A 23,605-nucleotide genomic window follows, 5' to 3' on the forward strand; every position below is an offset into this window, starting at 1 on the left:
TGGCGCAGGTAGTGATTGCCTATAGGATTTTGTGGGAGTTAAGAATATTAATGTTATCCTATATAATAAAAGCTTAATGTACTAAGTGTCTCTTAGTCTGGTGTTCAACCAATCAAAGTGTAATATGCTAATGACATGCTAAGGCCGCTCAACCGCTCACTATGACGTGCACTGACCACCAGGGGGCAGACAGTCGATCGGTCAGTCGGTTGCTATGATGTGCACTGACCACCAGGGGCAGACATTCTGCCCAGTAGGTTAGCTTGCTGCTGGAGTCTGGCCAATCAGAACTGAGTGAGATGGGCCGGACACGCTGTCGAGCCCTCCCGGGGTACCTAGCTGGCCAACCTCCCACGCCCCTCCCTTCCCTGGCCCTGATTGTGAACTGGTGGGGTCCCTTGGCCTGGCCTGCACCCTCTCGCAATCTGGGACCGTTTCGGGGATGTCGGAGAGCTGGTTTTGGCCTGATGGCGGAATGACCAGCCACTATGACGTGCACTGACCACCAGGCGGCAGACACTCAGTGCAGGAGCTGCTCCCTTGTGGTCAGTGCACTCCCACAGGGGCAGTGCTGCTCAGCCAGAAGCTGGGCTCACGACTGGCAAGCGCAACGGCAGTGGTAGGAGCCTCTCCCGCCTCTGTGGCAGTGCTAAGGATGTCTGACTGCCGGGGGGGAGAGGGGGTGGGAGGACAGGGGGAGCGGGTTTAAGCCGTCAGTCAGACTTCCCCTGAGGGCTCCCGGACTGCGAGAGGGTGCAGGCCGGGCTGAGGGGCACCCTTGAGTGCATGAATTTCGTGCACCGGGCCTCTAGTATATATATGAAAAGCTAAAGCATCTGGAACATAGCAGGTGTTCAACAAATAATGGTTAAAATCATTATCATCATTTTTATTATAATCAGATATTCCTTGAACAACATTTCAAGTTTTTGCTTTAGTTATGTCTCCTTTAGGATACCCGATGTCAAATATTTGCTTTAATTATAATGAAATTAGATGACTTTTGTTTAGTGTTAGGTGTATTTTACTTTATATGCTTGTGAAAGATACAGACAAAAGTGCATGTAACTTGAAACTTTTAATAATGATATTAATAGTAGTAAGTAGCAACTGCTGTACCACTGTCTCGCTAATGAGATAGAACTTCCCTGATAGCTCTGAAACCCCTATGTGATTATCTCCAACCAAATCCTCTCCTCTCTGAGGTCCCATTTTGTTCTTTATAGTTACCACCTTTATTCTTAAAAAATATATATTTTTGTCTTTGTATGCTTTTGAGCTTCCTATAAGAGGAATCATACTGTATGCATACTCTACATGCAGGCACATGTGGTGTGCTTCTCTGTCTCAACATTAGGTTTTTAAGACTCATTCCTGATGATGAATAAACTTACAATATGTTCTTTTTCACTGCATTAGAGTATTCCATTGTATGAGACAAATATACACTATTTGTTTATCCTTCCTCCTGTTTATGGATGTTTGAGGTCATTTCTAGGTTTTATTCATGATATTTTAATTTATTTTGTGCTATTTTGAATGTGACTGCTATTAATACTCTTGTGTTAGGTTGAAGAGTGTAAAATAGCCATTTTTACAGGTGAAAATAGTACAAACTTAGAAATTTCATATGATCCCACCAAATTGGTGCATATCTTTTGCAAGAGTATATCTGAAGAATATACCTAGATGTGGCAGAAATGCTAGTTCATAGGGCACATGCATCTTCAACTTTGAAAATGACACCTAATTGTGTTATGAAGACACTAGAGGCCCGATGCACGAAATTCATGCAAGAGTAGGCCTTTCTTCCCCCAGCTGCCGGCACTGGCTTCCCTCTGACACCTGGGACCCAGGCTTCCCTCCGGCCGCTGGTAGGCATCTGGGACCCAGGCTTCCCTCGCAGCCCTGGCTTTGTCTGGAAGGTCGTCTGGAAGGATGTCCAGATGGATGTCCAGTCTAATTAGCATATTACACTTTTATTATTATAGATTGTACCAATTTGTGCCCACTATCTGAAAACTGCCGTTGTCCTGCCCCCTGTCAACACTTGATGAAGACTTTTTCTTTTGGTGGGTGTGAAATGAGGTTTTAATTTGCAGTTGTGCAACTGCCAATGAAATTACACATTGGGCGCTGGCCATTTTTTTAAAATATATTTTATTGATTTTTTACAGAGAGGAAGGGAGAAGGATAGAAAATTAGAAACATCAATGAGAGAGAAATATCAATCAGCTGCCTCCTGCACACTCCCTACTGGGGATGTGCCCGCAACCAAGGTACATGCCCTTGACTGGAATCGAACCTGGAACCCATGAGTCCGCAGGCCGACGCTCTATCCACTGAGCCAAACTGGTTAGGGCGGGTGCTGGCCATTTTTGTTTCCTCTGTACAACAATGTGAAAGTGACTTTGGACCTGGGTAACAGGTAGAGGCTGGATAGCTTTGAGGTACATGCCAGAAAAAGCCTACACACCCTTGAAGGACCTATAAGTAGAAATATGGATGTTAAAGGTGATTGTGCTGAGGCTGAGGAAGAAAAGGAGAGCTGTAGAGAAAGGGTCTAGCAACTTAGAGAAAACATACATCATCACACACAGAATGTTGGTAGAAATGTGAATGTTAAAGCTGGGTCTGGTGAGATCTCAGAAATGAGGAACATGTTATTGGAATCTGGAGGAAAGGCAGTCCTTGAATAAAGTGGCAAAGAGCTTGGCTGAATTGTGTATAGTGTTTCGTGGACGGTAGAACTTGTGAGAGATGAAATTGGATATTTGGCTGAAGAGATTTCTAAGTAAAGTGTTGAAGACATGGTCTGGTTTCTCCTTGCCGCTTATAGTTAAATGTGAGAGCAGAGAGATAAATTGAAGAAGCAGTTGAGCAAAAGCAACCAGAACATGCAGATTTGGAAAGTTCTTAGTCTGTCCATGTTGCAAAAATGAGAACATCAGGGGTGTGTCTGGACAACCAACTTGCTAAAGGGATGACATGGATGACGCAGGGATCCAATCGACTATTTCAGCAAAAACCAGGGATGGAGATTCAGTATCCAGGAAAGATGCTCAGAGGACCCTCTGGTCTGGTGGCTTGGCCCCCGTGAATTGCATTGGATGCCAGCAAAGCTTTTGAGAACTTGTATGTACAGAAACACTGCCAGCTTAGACTCAACAGACACAGGATGAAGTGAAGGCAGGCTGTTGGACTTCTGAGATTCTACAGGATGAGCCCATAGAGCCATCTAGCTACAAACGTGTTCTTTTTTCAAGAAAAGAGAAGAATGGTCCAACAGGCAATTCAGAGGTCTGCAGGGCTGCCACTGTCCCCATGGTCTGGGTGGGTGGAGCGCTCTCCTCCTCAGTTATAGAGGGTGGGGCCATCTCCTGGATTTCGGCAGGCCAAGCACTGTGGCTGCACCCAGGGCCAAGGGTGGGGCAGCCACCCTCATGGGCTCAGAAGGCAGGGCCGCCTGGTGGGCACAAGGAGGATTGGAGCCAAAGAGGATTTGCGCTGCTCTCAGACTTGCTTGAGGCCCAGTACCCCTTTCTTCTTTCCACTGTCTCCCCTCTAGAATGGGAGTACCTGTCCATTGGCTGTCCCACCTATTGTTATTTTGGAAGCAGATGACTTCTTATCTGGTTTCATTAGAAATGTACCTTATCACTGGAAAAGAATTTTCCTTGAATGAATCATAGCTCAAGTCTCACATATACTTAATTTAGATATTTAGATCTTGGACTTCGAATTGATGCTGGAATAGGTTAAGCCTTTAGTGGATCTTGGGACGGGGTGAATATATTTTGCATGTGAGAAGGATATGGATTTGGAGTGGGAGGCAAAACATGGATGTTATGGGCCGAGTTAGATCACCCCAAAATCCGTATGTTGAAGTCCTAACCCTACTTCAGATTGAGACTGTATTTGGAGATAGGATATTTAAGGGACAGTTCAGTTAAAATGAGATTGTTAGGGTTGGCACTAATCCAATATGACTGAGACCCCTAAAAAGAGATATTTAGACACAGACATGTATAGAGAGAAGACCCGATGAGGACACAGGGAGGAGACAGATCGCTGTAAGCCAAGGAGAGAAGCCTCACAAGAAATGAATTCTGCCAACATCTTGCTCTAACACGTCTAGCCTTCGGAACTGTGAGAAAATAAATTTCCCTTGTTCCAGCCACCTAGTCTGTGGTACTCGTTATAACAACCTTAGCAAACCCATACACCTACCTACACGCCAGTACCACTCGGTCTTGATTAATGTAGCTTTAAAGTAAAAACGTCCAGTATTGAGTAGAGGTCATGAGAGTAGACATTCTCTCCTTTTTCCTGATCTTAGGGGAAAGCGTTCAGTCTTTTATCATTGAGTATGATGTCAATTGTAGTTTTTTATTGTTTTAATTTTTTTAATGACCTTTATATGATTGAGGAAGTTTCCTTTAGTTTATGTTTGCATAGGATTTCTATCATGAATGGGTATTGAATTTTGTCAAATGCTTTTTCTGCATCTCTTGAAATGATTATATTAGTTTCCCCTTTTATTCTGTCAATGTGCTGAATGACACAATTGATTTTTACATGTTGAACCAACCTTGCATCACTTAGATAAAGCCCACTTGGTCATGGTATATAATAATTCTTTTGAAATCTTGCTGAATTGGTCCACTAATATTTTGCTGAAGATGTTTGCGTTTCTGTTTATGCTGGCCTTCAGTTCTGGGCTATTTGCTAGAATTACTTATTTGATTTCATCCCTGGATGCAGCCACTCATTAGATATGTAGTTTCCGTAATTATTAGCTATGCACTGCTGGTAGGTGTTTCTTTGAAATACTGTCTTTTCTACTGCTGGAAAATGGCTAAATAAGATTTTAGTATATATATATTTTTCCTTTTGCAGAAGAGAGTTTATTGATTTCTAGTTTATATTTTATAGTCATGTGATGAAAAGTTCAAGGATATACAGTGTAAATAGGACATTTTTTAAGTATTATAGTTTATTTTATTTTGCAATCGCACATGGTACTTAGAGTGTAAAACTTCAAACCATAAAATTTAGATTTTGGGGATATTACCTTCATAGACATCCACACCAGGTCTCATGTATCCTCACTTGGTTGAGGAGAGTAGCTTGTTTATTTCTAATTAAGTCAGGATGAGTGAAACCAGCAGATGGTCATTTCCTTTTCTCTGCAGGCTCGCTGAAGTCATCGGTAAATGTTTGCTGAGCATGAGAGCGCAGCAAGATACTACCTTATACTACCTAATATAAACACTGCATTTAATTTTGTTTAATCACAAACGTGGTAGACTTTACCCATCGATCGTTTTTATCTTCCCCTCAGTTTGTGGTCTCTCCTTGGTTTTTCCAGGTCTTGTCTTCTCGGCTGCGTTTGGCACTGAATCATGGGGAGGAAGCTGGACCTGTCCAGTCTGACGGACGATGAAACCGAGCATGTCCTCCAGGTGGTCCAGCGAGACTTCAATCTTCGGAAAAAAGAAGAAGAACGGCTTAGGTGAGATGCCTCTGTTGGCTCCTGGGTGCCATGAGCCGTATGTGGACAAGTGAAAACAGGTTTCCCGAGAATGTTCCTTGCTGCCAGCTCGGAGCTCAGAAGTCTCTATGTCGCGTCCACACACGCTTACGTGTGTTCAAGAAGAACACCCTTCCCGTTGTCGAAAGGCTTGCCAGCCTCAGTGCTGGCCATCGCAGTGTCAGTTAAGACATGTGACTGTTCATACTCTCAAGCAAGGTTTGGTTTGGGCTGCTCGCCCTGTCAATCATTAGCTGTAGACGGGGTGGGGTTGTGATGACAGTGGCTGCTGAGCTTGCTCCTGGCTGTGGTTTTCCTGTCGGCTGGTACCATTGGAACATAACCAGGGCGCTGGGAACAGTTCTTGGGAGAACAGCAGTCATCCCTCTGCAGTCTTCTGTGAGAAAGCTCCCCTCCCGTGGGAGACCTGGTGCAAAAGTGACCGTCCGGTTGGGGGTGGGATCATCTGGCCCAGCATCCTCCTCCTCATGCCATAGAGGGGGAAACTGAGGCCCAGGGGGGTGGGGTCTTCTGACTCCTGTAGTTGATAGGCCCTTGTGGAAAAAGTCTTGCTGCTCAGTTGGGTGGAGTGAAAAAGTCCGAGTGATAGAAACGAGGCCTCGCGTGTTAGAACCAGATGGCAAGTCCGCATCAGCTCCCCTCCTCCGTAAATCTGTCCTCCCAGGAGAGCCCATGGTTTGGTCACGGACCATCTTCTTCCTGAGGCACTGAGCTCCAAACCTCAGTCTTTAAAAAAAATTTTTTTCAATTACAATTAACACACAATATTATATTAGTTTCAGGTGTACAACACAGTGATAAGTTATGAAGTGATCACAAACCTGTCTTTTTTCAAATATGTTTTTATTGATTTCAGAGAGGAAGGGAGAGGGAGAGAGAAATAGAAACATCAATGATGAGAGAGAATCATTTATCGGCTGTCTCCTCTGTGCCCCCAACTGGGGATCGAGCCTGCAGCCTGGACATGTGCCCTTGACCAGAATCAAAACCGGGACCCTTCAGTCCGCAGGCCGATGCTCTATCTACTGAGCCAAATTGGCTAGGGCCATATTGAGATGTTTAACATTTATTTTCATAGAATAATTTAGAGCAGTGATGCTCAACTCTGGCTTCACATTAGTGTCACCTGGGCAAGTCCGAAAAATCCCGATGCATAGGCCAGTGAAGTCAGAATCCCAGGGAGTATTTTTTTATAGCTCTGAAACTGATCATTGTATGTCAGCAAGATTGAGAATCACTGATTTAGAGCAATGTCACCCAAACTTTAAAGTACATGTGAATCACCTGGGGATCTTGTAAAATGCAGATTCTGACTCAGTGGGTCTGGGGTGGGGCCTGAGAGCGTCAGTTTCTAGTAATGCTCCCAGGTTGAAACTGCTGCTGGTCTGTGGACCACATTTGAGTCCCCAAGATTTAGAGGAGTTTCTCTTGTACATTTTATCTCCTTTGCACCTGGGCTGATATTCCCCTCCTCATTCCTGATGGTCTACTAGTATAATTGTTCTTTTCCCTTTCTTTCTTTGAATATTTTTGTCAAATATTTTGGGGGGTATTTTATTCTTTTTTAAAAAAGCAAACAGGCTAGCTAGATTTTACTTTAATTTGCTAATTCTATCCTTTCCTTTCTGCTTTCTGAACCATTAATTTCTGCGTTTATTTTTATCATCCCTTCCTCTTATTACACTGTTTACTTCTCTCCCCCCCTCCCCCCGGCTTTTGAATTGCTAGTTTAATTCTATCTATGCTTACTTGTTTAATGAGGAAAAAATTGAAATGCAAGACTTTCCCTTCTATAGGCCTGGCTGCATGTCACAGAACACCGCCTCTAACAACACTTTCTAAACAGCGAGTGTGTAACCGCAGAGTTATTCGGGGGAGAACTTTCGTTTATACTTTTGTGATTAAGTTTTAGTTGTTTGTGATCCAAGAAAGTAAAGTTACCATTTAGATAGCTTAATAAGTTTTAAGAGCTATGTTGGCCTAATATGACTAAATTCTTAAGTGTTTCATGAAGTTTTTGGGGGGGGGGGAAGAGGGGCCAAGAGGGAATATATCCTCCGTAGATTACACAATGCCATTTATTTCCATTATGTCTTATTGTGGGGTCACAGACATCAGACACCCCCGTTTGTAGTTAAGCCTGAGCAGGTGCTCAGGGCCTGCTGGCCTCTGCTCTGTGTGGTTCCCCCATTCTGTGAGGAGCTGTAGGAGGGCAAGGTTGCCTGATAACCCTTCCGTGGCGACCTGGGGTTGCGAGAAGCAGCAACAACATTAAAAGTTCAGGGTCACACAGTGACGGACAGTCCATTTAAAAAGGAGCATCTCTCTCTTCCTGTTTAAAAGAAAAAATAGACACTCGACCAAACAGTATGTCTTCCAAGTGTATGTACAACCGCATTATTTTACGGTAAAGTCTAGGGAAAAGGATATAAACTTTTGCTGAACCCTTAGTATTCATCCAACAATAACACACAAGCAATTAAGACACTTAGGAATGTTTTTTTAGGCTCCATTTACAAATGATTCTCTTAGGTTTTATAATGACATGGTTCAATTGACAATGAAAGGTCTCCCCTTAATTCTGTCTTTTAGTTACTCAATTCCTCCCCACAGTCTAAGCTACATGGTTCACATGTATGTATTCTTCCAGAGATACTTCATGCATATACAGAATCTCTCTCCCTTCCTCCTCCTCCCTTGCTCCTCCTCCCCTCTCTATGTGTATATATGTATATGTGTGTGTGTGTGTGTGTGTGTGTGTGTGTATATAAATTGAATTTTCGTCCCTTTTTAATAAAATGGTATCATCCCATTGTCCCGAACCTTATTTGTAACACATCTTGGAGGTCTTTGCACAGCAGTATTGAGTGCTTCCTCATTCTTTTTCACAACCACATAGCATTCCGTTGCCCAGGTGGACTATATGTTCCCAGTAACTTATTGGTGTATAATTTAAACACTGTTATAGTTATAACCTCAAACACATTTCGTTTCAAATGAAGTTTATTTGTCAGATAATTCTTAGAGATAATGAAATCGCTAAGCAATAGGCTGTACACATTTGTAATTTTGATAGCTATAGCCGCATGGCTCTCCATAAAGGAAATAATTTATATTCCCACCCAGTCATGTAACTACAGCATAATTTTCAATAGTTCCAAAGCACACTTCATGGTCCTTTCAAGTTCCTGTGCTCAATTTCTTTTGTGTGTGGTCTTGCCCGACTGTTTAGGATGGGAGTGTGAATAGTCGGATGGGCCCTGGTTTATGTCCTAATCCATCCTGGTGCCTCTGTATTTTCCCTAAAACACAAAACACACACTGTTGCTATAAAGCTTCACAAATTCAGGACATGCTGAAATGGTCAGGGTCTAGAGTCCATTACATTTGAGGTTCTCTACCAAACCCATCTACTTGCTAACCTGCCAGCTAGCAGACAGCTGGTAAACCCTCAGTCCTATAAATCAACATTAATGAGAATTGATTCAACAGTTTCCAAAGACCTTATCTTATTGCTCATACAAGAAATCCCATCGGCACTTTCCCACACTGCCTAGATATTAAATAAGGCTTATGATGATTAAGTACCAGAAAAGTTAATTAAGAGGTAATTCCAGGGGAATGTACTGATCTCACAGGACAGGGGTCTTCTACTGGATAACTCAACAAAGGTGGAGTTATCAAACCCCAAGCACTAGGCAGAGGGCCCGCAGCCAGCAGAGCTGTGCTACCCCAGCCCAGCCCAGGTCAGGTGCCGTCACCGGGAGCTTCCTCCCAGCACAGGGGAGCTCTTCCTTCCACGTAAGCCTCAGGATCAGCTCTAAAAACAGGACCTCTGCGTGGCAAAAAGGACTTGAAACAATGGTGAGGTGGCTGCCACTTGTCTTTCCTCATTGGATGGGGCCACCGTCAAGCTTTAATAATATTAAACTAAAGGGTAGGGCTTATAAAAATGTAAAACAAATGAATGTTGTCACAGATTAGGGTCGGCCATCAGAGCAATTTATGCCAAAAATTTAATGAGATACAGCTCATCAGAATGTTCGAGAGAAAATTTCTAGAGCATGAAGACATGGTCTCAGTCACGGGGCCCTAGACGGGTCTACAGAGCACAAGAGTCCAAGTCATCAGAACTGAAAGTCTGCTCAGGTGAGCATGTCAACATCATGCTCACAGAGCTGTTCCAGACCAAACTGGTATCTTGTTTAATTTTCAAAACCCCACTGACCCCTGTTGATGAAGTTACTAGCATATCTCAAATACAGGGGAAACTTGCTACTTCCTGTTTCTATAAAATCCACAGATCTGAAAAGTCAGGCCTAAATGATCAATCCTAATTCCTAGGAGGCAGGTAAAACGCAGGGTTTCAGCGGGGTTCGTAGAACAAATGTTTATTCCAGCGCAGCGTCCAGCACTTACTATTTCTGGTTAGTGGTGGTCCTGGGTGCCTTCCATGCCTGACACATGATGACCGGGTGACCACTTAGCATATAAATGTTTAACCACTGGGTTATACACCTGAAGCGAATAGAATATTGTACGTCAACTGTAATTAAAAATATTTTTTTAAAAAATCCAGTGACGTGGCTCTCTTGTCATCCTGTCCCGCACTTATCACACATTTCCTGTTCTGAACAGACAGAGAGGTGTAAGTCCACAGAGCTGCTAGCGTGGCCACGTGGCACGTGGAACTCGGCTCTGTTTGCTTACTCGGTGACAGACAGAGCCCTTGCCAGCAGCACTTGCCATAAAGAGCTCAACACAGGGCGTGCTCACTTGGCTGCTGCCCACAGGCTTCCGAAGGAGCAAACATTGCATCAGGGAGCAAACACTGGATGGGTGACAGGCGGGACCCTCTGGAAACCAACGCAGTAGTGTCTCCTCAGCCTGGAAAGTTCCATTCCACCCAGTGAAGCCATCACTCCAGTTTTCAGGATGAATTTTAAGGAGGATGATGGGAGAAGACGACAACATTTCGTGATATACAGAGATGTTCACTGCAGCATTTTTTATGCTATAAACATCACGAACAACCCAAATATCCAATAATCAAGGGATGGTTAGATTAAGGTGCATTCATGTGATATCATGTGATGCAATGATATGATATGACATTACAATAAACATACTATAACAGCCATATCTAATAACATTGGACACTGTTAAATATAATATTAAGTGGGGGGAAACTATATAGAATGCTGATTTTCTTTTTAAAAATCTATCTAACCAGCGGGTGTGGCTCTGTAGTTGAGCACTGATCCATGAACCAGGAGGTCAGGGCACATGCCTGGGCTGCGGGCTTGATCTGCATTAGAGGGCAGGCAGGAGGCAGCCAATCAATGATTCTCATCTTGATGTTTCTCTCTCTCTCTCCTCCTCTCCCTCCCTCCCTCTCCCTTTCTCTCTCTAAAATCAATTAAAAAATATTGTTAAAAATTAAAAAAATAAAAATCTGTCTACTGTACATACACATTCACACATTTTTTTAAAGAGACATTTCCTCCATAATGGCACTTCTCACATCTGTTTTGCTTTCCACTGCCTCCTATACAATCCTCAACATACACAAATGTGCTCATGCACACACATACACACATGCACATGCATGCACATGCATACACAGATACACACAATGGTCCATGGCCAGATAGTAAGTTATATGTGGGCAGAATCTTGTCCTTTTCCCAGCGCATAGCACTGCATACCAGCAGCTCAATAACTACCTTTCAAGATAGTAACTGATAATAAAGGTTAAGTATCTAAGGCAACTTACCACTGTTTTTACATGGTTATTTCTAAGGTGTGTTTTTATTCTCTTTAAACTTCTGTGTGCTTTTCATTGTTTCCTATATAGTTGCATGTTTATAGTCAGCATTTTTTAAAGAAATGAATTTTAATAAGTGAAATAATACCCATTTGCTTCTGATACATTCTTCTTCCATTGTTCAGTTTGATAAATATGTAAGTGTACACAGTTAATGATGTATCAGTGTCCATCCAAGTCGAGTGGAACATTTGAGCGTTAAGAAGAAAGCATGTGCCACTAAAAAAGGAAATGATCAATTTCTGTCAAGACAAGTAAAGAAGTGGGGGCTAGTAATCTATAAACCCTATAGAAAATAAGACACACTATTGAGAGATATAAGGAAGATGGCGGCGGTATAGGCAGACGCGTCCCAGGTCGTGTCCCTGAGCAAATGGAGTGAGCAGCTGAAACTAGTAACATCCACCCCGAATTGGCGAAATTCCTCAGCTGGCGAGACGGTTTACAGCCGGGAAGAGCAGAACTCCCCTGGAAAGGTAAAAAAACCAGGGATTTGGGCAGGAAAGTTTGCCAGACCTCTGAGCCCAGAGAGTCGGAGGGAGACCGCGTGGCAGACAGCCGCGTCCCTTGGGACAGGCACAGCCCCTAACAGGGGAAAGGAGAACCGCGGGATTCCTGGCGCTGCCAGGGGAATTGAGAGCTGGGTCTGTGATCACAGCGGACTGAGCCTAAAGGGGGCAGCCTGAAGAGCTGACCAGACCATGCAGTCCCGGTAAGAGAAGAAGCTTACAGAAACCAAGCCTTCCCCGTTTCCGCGGCCGGCGTTTGTTTGTTTGTTTTCACTGAACCCTGATACAGACACTCACCTGTGCTGAAGAGAGGGAGAGTGTGTGGAGGAGTGGAATCTGGGGAGAGACTGAGGAGAGAAGGGGGGCCGGGAGAGGTGGCAGCGAATTGAGTGCTGAGACACCCCTGAGCCCAGGTCTGAGGCAGCCATTCTCTCCGGAGAGTGAGACTCCTCCCCCCAGCCCCCAGGCAAGGAGCACAGCCACACCCAGATTCCACCCTGTAGGAGATCAAGGATTAAAATAACCTGATCAGTCCCTGGGAGTTAACAGGGTCTGGCCTATAGAGGGATTTTCAATCCCAGCAACAACACAGCACTGGTAACTCTTACGCAGCCAGCTCTGGGCAGTGAACTTCCACTGGACAGAGAGGCCCTGTAGCCTCAGAGGCCAACCCCAGAACACTGCCACCCAGAGGCTGACCCACAAACTGACTCTTTGCTAAACACAAAATAAGGCAGTCTGGGAAACAAATGCGGCTTGCTTTAAAATAAGGACTGTGGTTTACAACACAGAGGAACAGTGTATCGCAGGGAAACTCAACACTCTCCTGAATACCTGGCAGGTCTAAGGCGAGCCACACTGAAGAATAGAAGAACCGAAGGACCTTCACTACTGCAATATTTTTTTTTTTCTTTTTTCACCTTTTAACTAAGAAACCAATTTTTTTCTTTTCTTTTTTTTTCTTTTCCTCTTCTTCTTTTTTTTTTTTCTTCTTTTTTCCATCACCTGATTTTACCCTTTTAATTACTACCTTCTTATTTTTAACCAGTATTATTACTGCTACCATTTTTTTTTTAATTAAATCTTTATTGTTCAGATTATTACATTTGTTCCTCTTTTTTTCCCCCCATAACTCCCCTCCTCCCAGTTCCTGCCCCACCCTCCGCCCTCACTCCCCACCCACTGTCCTCATCCATAGGTGCACGATTTTTGTCCAGTCTCTTCCCGCATCTCCCACACCCCTTTCCCCCCCAGGAATAGTCAGTCCATTCCCTTTCTATGTCCCTGATTCTATTATAATCAACAGTTCATTCTGTTCATCAGATTATTTATTCACTTGATTCTTAGATTCACTTGTTGATAGATGCATATTTGTTGTTCATAATTTGTATCTTTACCTTTTTCTTCCTCTTCCTCTTCCTCTTCTTAAAGGATACCTTTCAGCATTTCATATAATCCTGGTTTGGTGGTGATGAACTCCTTTAGCTTTTCCTTATCTGTGAAGCTCTTTATCTGACCTTCAATTCTGAATGATAGCTTTGCTGGATAAAGTAATCTTGGTTGTAGGTTCTTGGTCTTCATCACTTTGAATATTTCTTGCCACTCCCTTCTGGCCTGCAAAGTTTCTGTTGAGAAATCAGCTGACAGTCGTATGGGTATTCCCTTGTAGGTAACTGAGTTTCTTTCTCTTGCTGTTTTTAAGATTCTCTCTTTATCTTTTGCTCTTGGCATTTTAATTATGATGTGTCTTGGTGTGGTCCTCTTTGGATTCCTTTTGTTTGGGGTTCTCCGCGCTTCTTGGACCTGTAAGTCCATTTCTTTCACCAGGTAGGGGAAGTTTTCTGTCATTATTTCTTCAAATAGGTTTTCAATATCTTGTTCTCTCTCATCTTCTGGAACCCCTATAATTCTGATGTTGGTACGCTTGAAGCTGTCCCAGAGGCTCCTTACACTATGCTCGCATTTTTGGATTCTTTTTTCATTTTGCTTTTCCGGTTGGGTGTTTTTTGCTTCCTCACATTTCAAATCATTGACTTGATTCTTGCGCTCCTCTGGTCTGCTGTCGGGAGTCTGTATAATATTCGTTATTTCAGTCCGTGTATGCTTAATTTCTAGTTGGTTCCCCAATATAAGATCGAGGGTCTTATTAGTTTTCTTGTAGATCTCATTAAGTTTATCGGCGGCTTCTAAACAGTTCTTGAGAGACCTTAAAAGTGTGGTTCTGAACTCTATATCTTCCATTGACAATTTTGTCCTGTTTCTTTGTCTCCACATTTTGTTATGCTTCCTTGGTGCACCCCCTAGTGGTCTTTGTTCGCAGTCTTATAGTTAAATCTTGATTGTTGTAGCTAATTCCAGGGAGGGTTTGACCTCCAGGCTGAGTGGCTATGAGAATCAGCTGTGTCAGCAGTGAGAAAACTTCTGTCCTCTAGGGAGGTGCTAATCTAGCCTTTGCCTGAGGCTATCCGGCAAATGCCTGTGTGCAGGGCTTGGGCGGGGCGGGTCGAACAGGATCAACAGGGTGGGCCGGAGAGAGCAGTTATGGCGGCTCTCAGTCCTGTCCCCAGGGGCTCTGCCTCTCTGAGTCGCAGCACCCACTGCAAAGCTCAGAGAGAAAGCTGCACTCGCTCTGACCGAAGCCAGACAGTCCCGCTTCTCCCGTTTGAGTCTGGGTCCCTAAAGACTCGCCTGTATCTGGAGCTCAGAGTCTGCGACTCCCTCCCGATTGAAAACGCCAACCGCGCCCTCCGCCGCCAGCCCGCTCCGCACACTCCGCACCTCAGAATTTGACTTCAGCACTGCGCCTCCTCTGAGTGTCCGTATGCGTTTCTCTTTCCTCCTAGTTGTAGGACTTCCACTCAGCCAGCGTTCCTGTGGTTCTGGGTGATGTCCCTTCCGTTTTTTGGTTTCACTTTTGAAGTAGTTGTTCAAAGCAGCAAACTCCGGCGTTAACCTATGCCGCCATCTTGGTTCTCCACTGCTACCATTTTACCATTTTTTTTTAAAGTGCCATTTTATTTTCTCTTTATTTTATTTTGGGATTAGTGTTCTCCATTCTATTTTCATCGTTATATTATTGGTTGTTTCTAGTTTGCATTCATCTCCAGGGAGCTGTTGCTGGAATTTGTTGGGATTAATGGCTGTTCTATAGGAGTATTCTCCTCATATAAAAGTCTCTTCCCCTCTTCCACTTCATTCTCTCTTTTCGCTCTTTTTTTTTTCTTTTCCTTTCTTTTCTCGCTTTTACTTTCCCCCCTCCTTTTTCCCAATTTCATTTTTGCACTCCTTTTTTTGGTCCCTAATTTTCTTTTCTTTTTTCTCTTTTCTCTTTTTCTCTTCCTTCTTCCTTATCCCCTAATTCTCTTAATTCAGGTGGTCACCTTTATTTGGGGTTATTAATATCGTGAATATATTTGTGTATAGTGCCTGGTACGTGGTGCCTTGTTGTGTTGTATTTTGTGCCTTTAAATCAACACAGCAGATCCAAGCAACAGCAACCTCCTGAGCACCACACCCTCTGCTGAGGAACAGCAGCTGTACATGAAACCTCGCCCCACCAGCCAGAAGAGCCACCACAGCTGTGAACAGCACCCACCAGAGGAGTTGCTGCCAACTGAAGAGCAGCTGCTACCGCAACCGCCCGAAGAGGAACCGCAGACCAAGGAGTCACTGCCACCAAGGGAGCAGCCACTGAACGACTCAACGTCTAGATATGTCAGTGAGATCAAACATGGGTAGACAAAGAAACCCCCAAAGGAAAGAGAAGGAGGACTCTCCAGAAAAGCAGCTAAGTAATACAGAGGCATGCAACATGACAGAAAAAGAATTCAGAATAAGGGTCCTAGAGTGCATAAACCGGATGGAGGAAAAAATCGACAACCTCAGCAAGAAGCAAGAAGAAACAGATGAAAAAATCGATAACATATGGAAGAAGCTAGAAGAAACAGATGAAAAAATCGATAACATATGGAAGAAGCTAGAAGAAACAGATGAAAAAATCAACAACTTAAGTAAGACCCAAGAAGATATGAAGAGTGATATAGCTGCAATGAAAAACTCCATTGAAAGTATCAACAGTAGACTAGGAGAAGCGGAGGACCGAATTAGTGATTTAGAAGACAAGGAAGCAAAACACACCCAAAATGTACTGCAATTGGAGAAAAAAATGAAAAGACAGGAGGAGAGCCTAAGGGAGCTTTGGGACAACATGAAACGAAACAACATACGAATAATAGGGGTACCAGAACAACAGAAGGATGAACAAGGATTAGAAAACCTATTAGAAGAAATAATATCAGAAAACTTCCCTGAGATGGGGAAGAAAAAAGTCACACAAGCCCAGAGAGTCCCAAACAAGGTGAACCCAAAAAGACCCACACCAAGACACATCATAATTACCATGGCAAATGTTCAGGACAAAGAGAGAATCTTACAGGCTGCAAGAGAGAGACGGAAAGTTACATACAAGGGATCTCCCATTAGATTGTCAAATGATTTCTCAACAGAAACACATCAGGCCAGAAAAGAATGGACGGAAATTTACAAAGTGATGCAAAGCAAAGGACTGAATCCAAGAATACTCTATCCAGCAAGGCTATCATTCAAACTTGAAGGGGAAATAAGAAGCTTCACAGACAAAAAAAGGCTAAGGGAGTTTATCACCACCAAGCCAGCAATGCAAGGAATGCTAAAGGGACTGGTATAAAAATAAGAAATAAAAAGCTCAGAAAGAAAACAGCCACACAAAAACAGAAATGCCTACAAACAAGTACCTTTCAATAATAACTTTAAACGTAAACGGACTAAATGCTCCAAACAAAAGACATCGAGTGGCTGAATGGATAAAAAAACATGACCCATACATCTGCTGTCTACAAGAAACCCACCTCATTAGAAGGGACTCACACAGACTGAAAGTGAAAGGATGGAAAAATATCTTTCAGGCAAATGGAAAGGAAAAGAAAGCTGGGGTAGCAATACTTATATCGGACAAAATAGACCTCAAAGTGAAGGCCATAACAAGAGATAAGGAAGGCCACTTCATAATACTAAAGGGATCAATACAACAAGAAGATATAATCCTGGTAAACATATATGCACCCAATGCAGGAGCACCCAAATTCATAAAAAAACTCCTGGAAGATATCAAAGGAGACATCGACAACAATACAATCATAGTTGGGGACTTTAATACACCACTGACAGCACTGGATAAGTCCTCTAGACAAATAATCAGCAAAGATACAGCAATCCTAAATGACTCACTAGATCAGATGGACTTAATAGACATCTTCAGAACACTTCACCCGAAAGCCAGGGAATATACATTCTACTCAAATGCTCATAGGACATATTCAAAAATAGACCATATATTGGGTCACAAGCAAAGTATCCTCAAATTCAAGAAAATTGAAATCATAAAAAGCGTCTTCGCAGACCACGATGGCATAATATTATAAATAAACTACAATAAAAACAACCCAAAATACTCAAACACCTGGAAGCTGAATAGCATGCTATTAAATATTGATTGGGTTACCAATGAAATCAAAGAAGAAATTCGAAACATCCTGGAAACTAATGACAATGAAAACACAACAATCCAAAACCTATGGGACACAATGAAAGCAGTCCTGAGAGGGAAGTTTATAGCTCTACAGGCCTATCTCAACAAACAAGAAAAAATGGTACTAAATCATCTAACTCTACAACTCAAAGAATTAGAAAGAGAGCAACAAGAAAACCCCAGAGTGAGCAGAAGGAAGGAGATAATAAAGATTAGAGCAGAAATAAATGACATAGAGACCAAAAAAACAATACAGAAAATCAATGAAACCAAGAGCTGGTTCTTTGAAAGGATAAACAAGATTGACAAACCTCTAGCCAGACTCACCAAGAAGCAAAGAGAGAGGACCCAAATAAACAAAATCAGAAACGATAGAGGCGAAATAACAACAGACCCCACAGAAATACAAATGATTGTTAAAAAATACTATGGACAGCTCTACTCCAACAAACTAGACAACCTGGAGGAAATGGACAAATTCCTAGAAAAATACAACATTCCAAAACTCAATCAGGAAGAATCTAAAAATCTCAACAGGCCAATAACTATGGAAGAAATTGAAGCAGTCATCAAAAAGCTTCCAGCAAACAAAAGCCCAGGACCAGACGGCTTCACAGGGGAGTTTTACCAAACATTCAAGGAAGAACTAAAACCTATCCTCCTCAGACTACTACAAAAAATTCAAGAGGAAGGAACACTTCCAAGCTCATTCTATGAAGCCAGCATCACCCTAATACCAAAACCAGGTAAAGACAACACAATGAAAGAGAATTACAGGCCAATATCCCTCATGAACATAGATGCCAAAATCCTCAACAAAATCTTAGCAAATCGGATCCAGCAGTACATCAGAAAGATCATACACCATGACCAAGTAGGATTTATCCCAGGGATGCAAGGATGGTACAATATCCGCAAATCAATAAACGTGATACATCACATAAACAAATTGAAAGAAAAAAACCACATGGTCATATCAATTGATGCAGAAAAAGCATTTGACAAAATTCAACACCCATTTTTGATAAAAGCTCTCAGCAAGGTGGGAGTAGAAGGATCATACCTCAACATAATAAAAGCCATATATGACAGGCCCACAGCCAACATCATACTCAATGGACAAAAACTAACACCATTTCCCCTAAGAACAGGAACAAGACAGGGATGCCCCCTCTCACCACTCCTGTTCAACATAGTACTGGAAGTGTTAGCCATTGCAATTCGGCAAGAAGAAGAAATAAAAGGCATCCAAATTGGAAAAGAGGAAGTAAAACTGTCCTTATTTGCAGACGACATGATATTATACATACAAAACCCTAGAGACTCCATCAAAAAGCTACTGGACTTAATACATGAATTTGGCAATGTAGCAGGATACAAAATTAACCCCAAGAAATCTGAGGCATTTCTATACACCAATAGTGAACTTTCAGAAAGAGAGATTATAAAAACAATCCCGTTTACCATCGCACCAAAAAAATTAAGCTACCTAGGAATAAACTTAACTAAAGAGGTAAAAGACCTCTACTCAGAAAACTACAGGACGTTGAAAAAAGATATAGAGGAAGACATAAACAGATGGAAGAACATACCGTGTTCATGGATTGGTAGAATCAACATCATTAAAATGTCCATACTACCCAAAGCAATCTATAAATTCAACGCACTTCCCATTAAAATACCAACGGCATACTTCAGAGATCTAGAACGAACTCTCCAAAAATTCATCTGGAATAAAAAAAGACCTCGAATAGCTGCAGCAATCCTGAAAAAGACCAAAGTAGGTGGGATCTCAATACCAGATATCAAGATGTATTACAAAGCCACTGTTCTCAAAACTGCCTGGTACTGGCACAAGAATAGGCATATAGATCAATGGAATAGAATAGAGAGCCCAGAAATCGGCCCAAACCAATATGCTCAATTAATATTTGACAAAGGAGGCAAGAACATACAATGGAGCCAAGATAGTCTCTTCAATAAATGGTGCTGGGAAAACTGGACAGATATATGCAAGAAAATGAAACTAGACCACCAACTTACACCATACACAAAAATAAACTCAAAATGGATAAAGGACTTAAATGTACGACAGGAAACTATAAAAATTCTAGAAGAATCCAAAGGCAACAAAATCTCAGACATATGCCGAAGCAATTTCTTCACTGATACAGCTCCTAGGGCACTTGAAACTAAAGAGAAAATGAACAAATGGGACTACATCAAAATAAAAAGCTTCTGCACAGCAAAAGAAACCATCAACAAAACAACGAGAAAACCCACTGTGTGGGAAAACATATTTGCCAATGTCATATCCGATAAGGGCCTAATCTCCAAAATTTATAGGGAACTCATACAACTTAACAAAAGGAAGATAAACAATCCAATCAAAAAATGGGCAAAGGACCTAAATAGACACCTTTCAAAAGAGGACATTCAGAAAGCCAAGAGACATATGAAAACATGCTCAAAGTCACTAATCATCCGAGAGATGCAAATCAAAACAACAATGAGGTACCATCTCACACCTGTCAGACTGGCTATCATCAACAAATCAACAAACGACAAGTGCTGGAGAGGATGTGGAGAAAAAGGAACACTTGTGCACTGCTGGTGGGAATGCAGACTGGTGCAGCCACTATGGAAGACAGTATGGAGTTTCCTCAAAAAACTACAAATGGAACTCCCATTTGACCCTGTGATCCCACTTCTAGGAATATATCCCAAGAAACCAGAAACACCAATCAGAAAGGATATATGCACCCCTATGTTCATAGCAGCACAATTCACCATAGCTAAGATCTGGAAACAGCCTAAGTGCCCATCAGTAGATGAATGGATTAGAAAACTGTGGTACATCTACACGATGGAATACTATGCTGCTCTAAAAAGGAAGGAACTCTTACCATTTGCAAGGTCATGGATGGAACTGGAGAGCATTATGCTAAGTGAAATAAGCCAGTCAATGAAGGAAAAATACCACATGATCTCACTCATTCATGGATAATAGAGACCATTATAAACTTTTGAACAATAATAGATACAGAGGCAGAGCTGCCTCAAACAGATTGTCAAACTGCAGCAGGAAGGCCGGGGAGGGTTGCGGGGCAGGAGGTAGGGGGGTAAGAGATCAACTAAAGGACTTGTATGCATGCATAGAAGCATAACCAGTGGACATAAGACATTGGGGATAGGGGAGGCTAGGGGACTGTCTAGGGTGGGGGGATAAAATGGACACATATGTAATACCCTTTGTAATACTTTAAGCAATAAAAAAAAAAAAAAAAAAAAAGAATACAAAAAAAAAGAAAATAAGACACACTATTGAAAAGAGAACAAAGCCAAGAACATGTTCTCCTTGTTAGCAAAAGGTCTAGTGCCACATTCAAATTCTTTTACTATAGTGTCTACTTAAAAACACAATTCAGAAACCCTTTGGAAAATGGAGGTCAGTAGTATGTTTCTATAACCCTGCCTTTTCCTTCTTCATATCCTTACCCATCTTACCCAGGGGACTTGAAAGTTTCAAATTTTACCTAGGACCTTTTGACTGTTTTATTTAAACACTAGCATATGTTCATCATAAAATTTTTGAGATACAATAAAGAAAAACTATTCATAATATCATTACTAAAAAATAATCAATGACATTATTCTGTGTACTTCCATGAAGATTTATAAATATGTGATTCAATTGTATTAAAATATATACACATATAAAATGTGTACTTTGCCCTAGCCAGTTTGGCTCAGTGGATAGAGTGTCGGCCTGCAGACCAAAGAGTCCTAGGTTTGATTCCAAACAAGGGCGTGTACCTTGGTTGCATGCTCCTCCCCGACCCAGGGCCCTGGTCTGGGTGCATGCAGGAGGCAACCAATCAATGTGCAACACATTGATGTTTCTGTCTTTCCCTCTCTCTTCTACTCTCCCTAAAAATCAATGGAAAAATATCCTTGTGTGAGGATTACCAACCCCAAATTTAAAAAAAATGTGTACTTTATCATATATATTTTAATGACTACTATCTATTATTATACATATATTACTCCCCAGTTCTTTAGCACTTCCACCTATTTTACAAAGGGAAGAAGGGACTAATAGAATTAGGGTAAATAAACTGATAAATATCATATACATATATATGTGTGCATACTCAGTTTGCATATATATGCGTATATTTATGCACATATACATACCTATTAATATATGTTATACACTCAAAGAGATTATCTTTTCCTTAATTCTACTTCCAGAATAGGTCTTATTTTAATCATAAGGACTTATAACCTCATTGCAATATGGGTTGTAACTGTTATTCATTTTATCATATTAGCCTGCCATTAATTATTATTTTTCCCAAATATAGGCAGCAAAAACATGAAAAAAGTATATTTTAGAAATGATAAATGAGTTTTTCTTTACAAAACTAATATAAGTAATTTACAATATAAAAACTGTAAACCCATGCAATATCCTACAATCTAAGAAGTCGCTATTAGCCCTTTTCTTAATCTTTTTAAAAAATTTAAGTATAGTTTATACAAAATATTATCCTATATAATAAAAGGGTAATATGCAAATCGACTGAACAGCGAAACAACCGGTTGCTATGACATGCACTGACTACCAGGGAGCAGACGCTCAACGCAGGGGCTCCCAGACTGTGAAAGGGTACAGGCCAGGCTGAGGGACACCCCCGCCTCCCCCTCCCGAGTGCACGAATGTTGTGCAGTGGGCCTCTAGTATTAGTCATATTAGTGTCAGGTGTACGATATAGTGATTTGACATTTTTATACCTTACAATGTGACAGCCCCACTAATTCTGGTTACCGTCTGTCACCATGCAAGTTATCACAATATTATTGACTGTATTCCCCTTCCCTTTTTAAAAATCCATTTTCATCCTCCTGCCCTTTGACATATGAAAATAGGTTCAGCATCACTCATCATCAGAGAAATGCACATCAAAACCACAGTGAGATACAACCTCATACCAGTCAGAATGGCTATCATAAAAAAGTGAACAATAACGTGTTGGCGAGGATGTGGAGAAAAGGGAACCCCTGAACCTATTGCTTATTCTTTCTATTTTACACACACGTTCAGATACATGTGTGTGCGTTATTAGATGCAGTTGCAGCAACCATAACATTTTATATATTGCTTTATTTTTTAACTACTCCTTGCCCATTTCCCTGTGTAGCTCCATACCCCCCAAGCATCTGCAGGAAGGGCCGGGTCGTGCTGGAATGGTACCCACTCTGGCGGTTTCCCTTCCGGAAGGCTCTGCTGTGCCCTGGCTGCTCTTTTGCATCCCATCTGACGGAACTGGCCTCTTCCCTCAGAGGTTGGCAAGATAAGACAGAGTGATGAGCCCAGAGTGAGCGGATTTTGTGGCTCATTAGGACATTTATTTATGGGGATTTCAAATTTGAAATCTGAAGCCAAAGTGAGATTTGGGGGCAACCTGCAGCTCTCTCAGGTCCAGAAATTACATTTTAAAATGGGCTCCACAATGGAATGGCTGATGTATGAGATTTTGTTAAAATATTTGACACGGGGGGCCCACAGAGGGCTGACGGAGCGGAGGACAAGGAGGTACGCCATTCCAGTGCTAGTTCCAGAGGCGGTAGGAGCCAAAGGCCCTGCCAACCTACGAGGCAGGTCACTACAAGGAAAAACCTACAGTCCAGCTAGACAGGCAGGAGCTGGGCACTCGGCATGGGGACAAGAGCCAGCCAGGGAAGTGGACCTGGGATCACACACGAATAGTTGATGCAGAACGGGAGCCCCTGTGTTGGGCAGGGACTCGGCGCACACGAGGGGCCCAGCTTTTCTGGGGACTCAGGCCCTCAGTGTGGTTTCCTGAAAAAAGGGACCTCTAAGCTGGAGCAAGAATCTCCCATCTGGGAGAGGGAGCTTGTTATAAGTCACCTCGAGAATCAGAGAGGTTGTTGAGGAATTTCCACATGAAGGTATCAGCTCGGAGACTGGAGCAGGAGAAGGGCCTGTTGGCTTTTGGCCAGGAAGCGGGGCCTGTTTGCGAGAACTGAAGAAGTTCATGGGAGCGAGGAAGCCGGAACTCCCACAGCAGGGCAAGGAAGAAAGCGAAACTCGGATTCCCACACTGTTCATCTGTGCTTATCAC

The 23,605-nt window shown here is 42.3% G+C and overlaps 1 protein-coding gene across 3 annotated transcripts in view; it reads left to right on the forward strand.

The window, feature by feature from the left end:
* Window positions 1-23,605, forward strand: part of LOC118668365 (myosin VIIA and Rab interacting protein) — a 168,588-nt gene that overhangs the window by 20,949 nt on the left and 124,034 nt on the right. For all 3 annotated transcript variants that reach the window (XM_036333238.1, XM_036333237.1, XM_036333239.1), the window contains one exon: window positions 5,372-5,515. In XM_036333238.1, coding sequence (XP_036189131.1) covers window positions 5,406-5,515 — 110 coding nt within the window. In that variant the 5' untranslated portion in view covers window positions 5,372-5,405. The remainder of the gene's footprint in view (window positions 1-5,371; window positions 5,516-23,605) is intronic.

Source organism: Myotis myotis, unplaced genomic scaffold (assembly GCF_014108235.1).
Source record: "Myotis myotis isolate mMyoMyo1 unplaced genomic scaffold, mMyoMyo1.p scaffold_m19_p_13, whole genome shotgun sequence".
Classification (NCBI taxonomy): Eukaryota; Metazoa; Chordata; class Mammalia; order Chiroptera; family Vespertilionidae; genus Myotis; species Myotis myotis.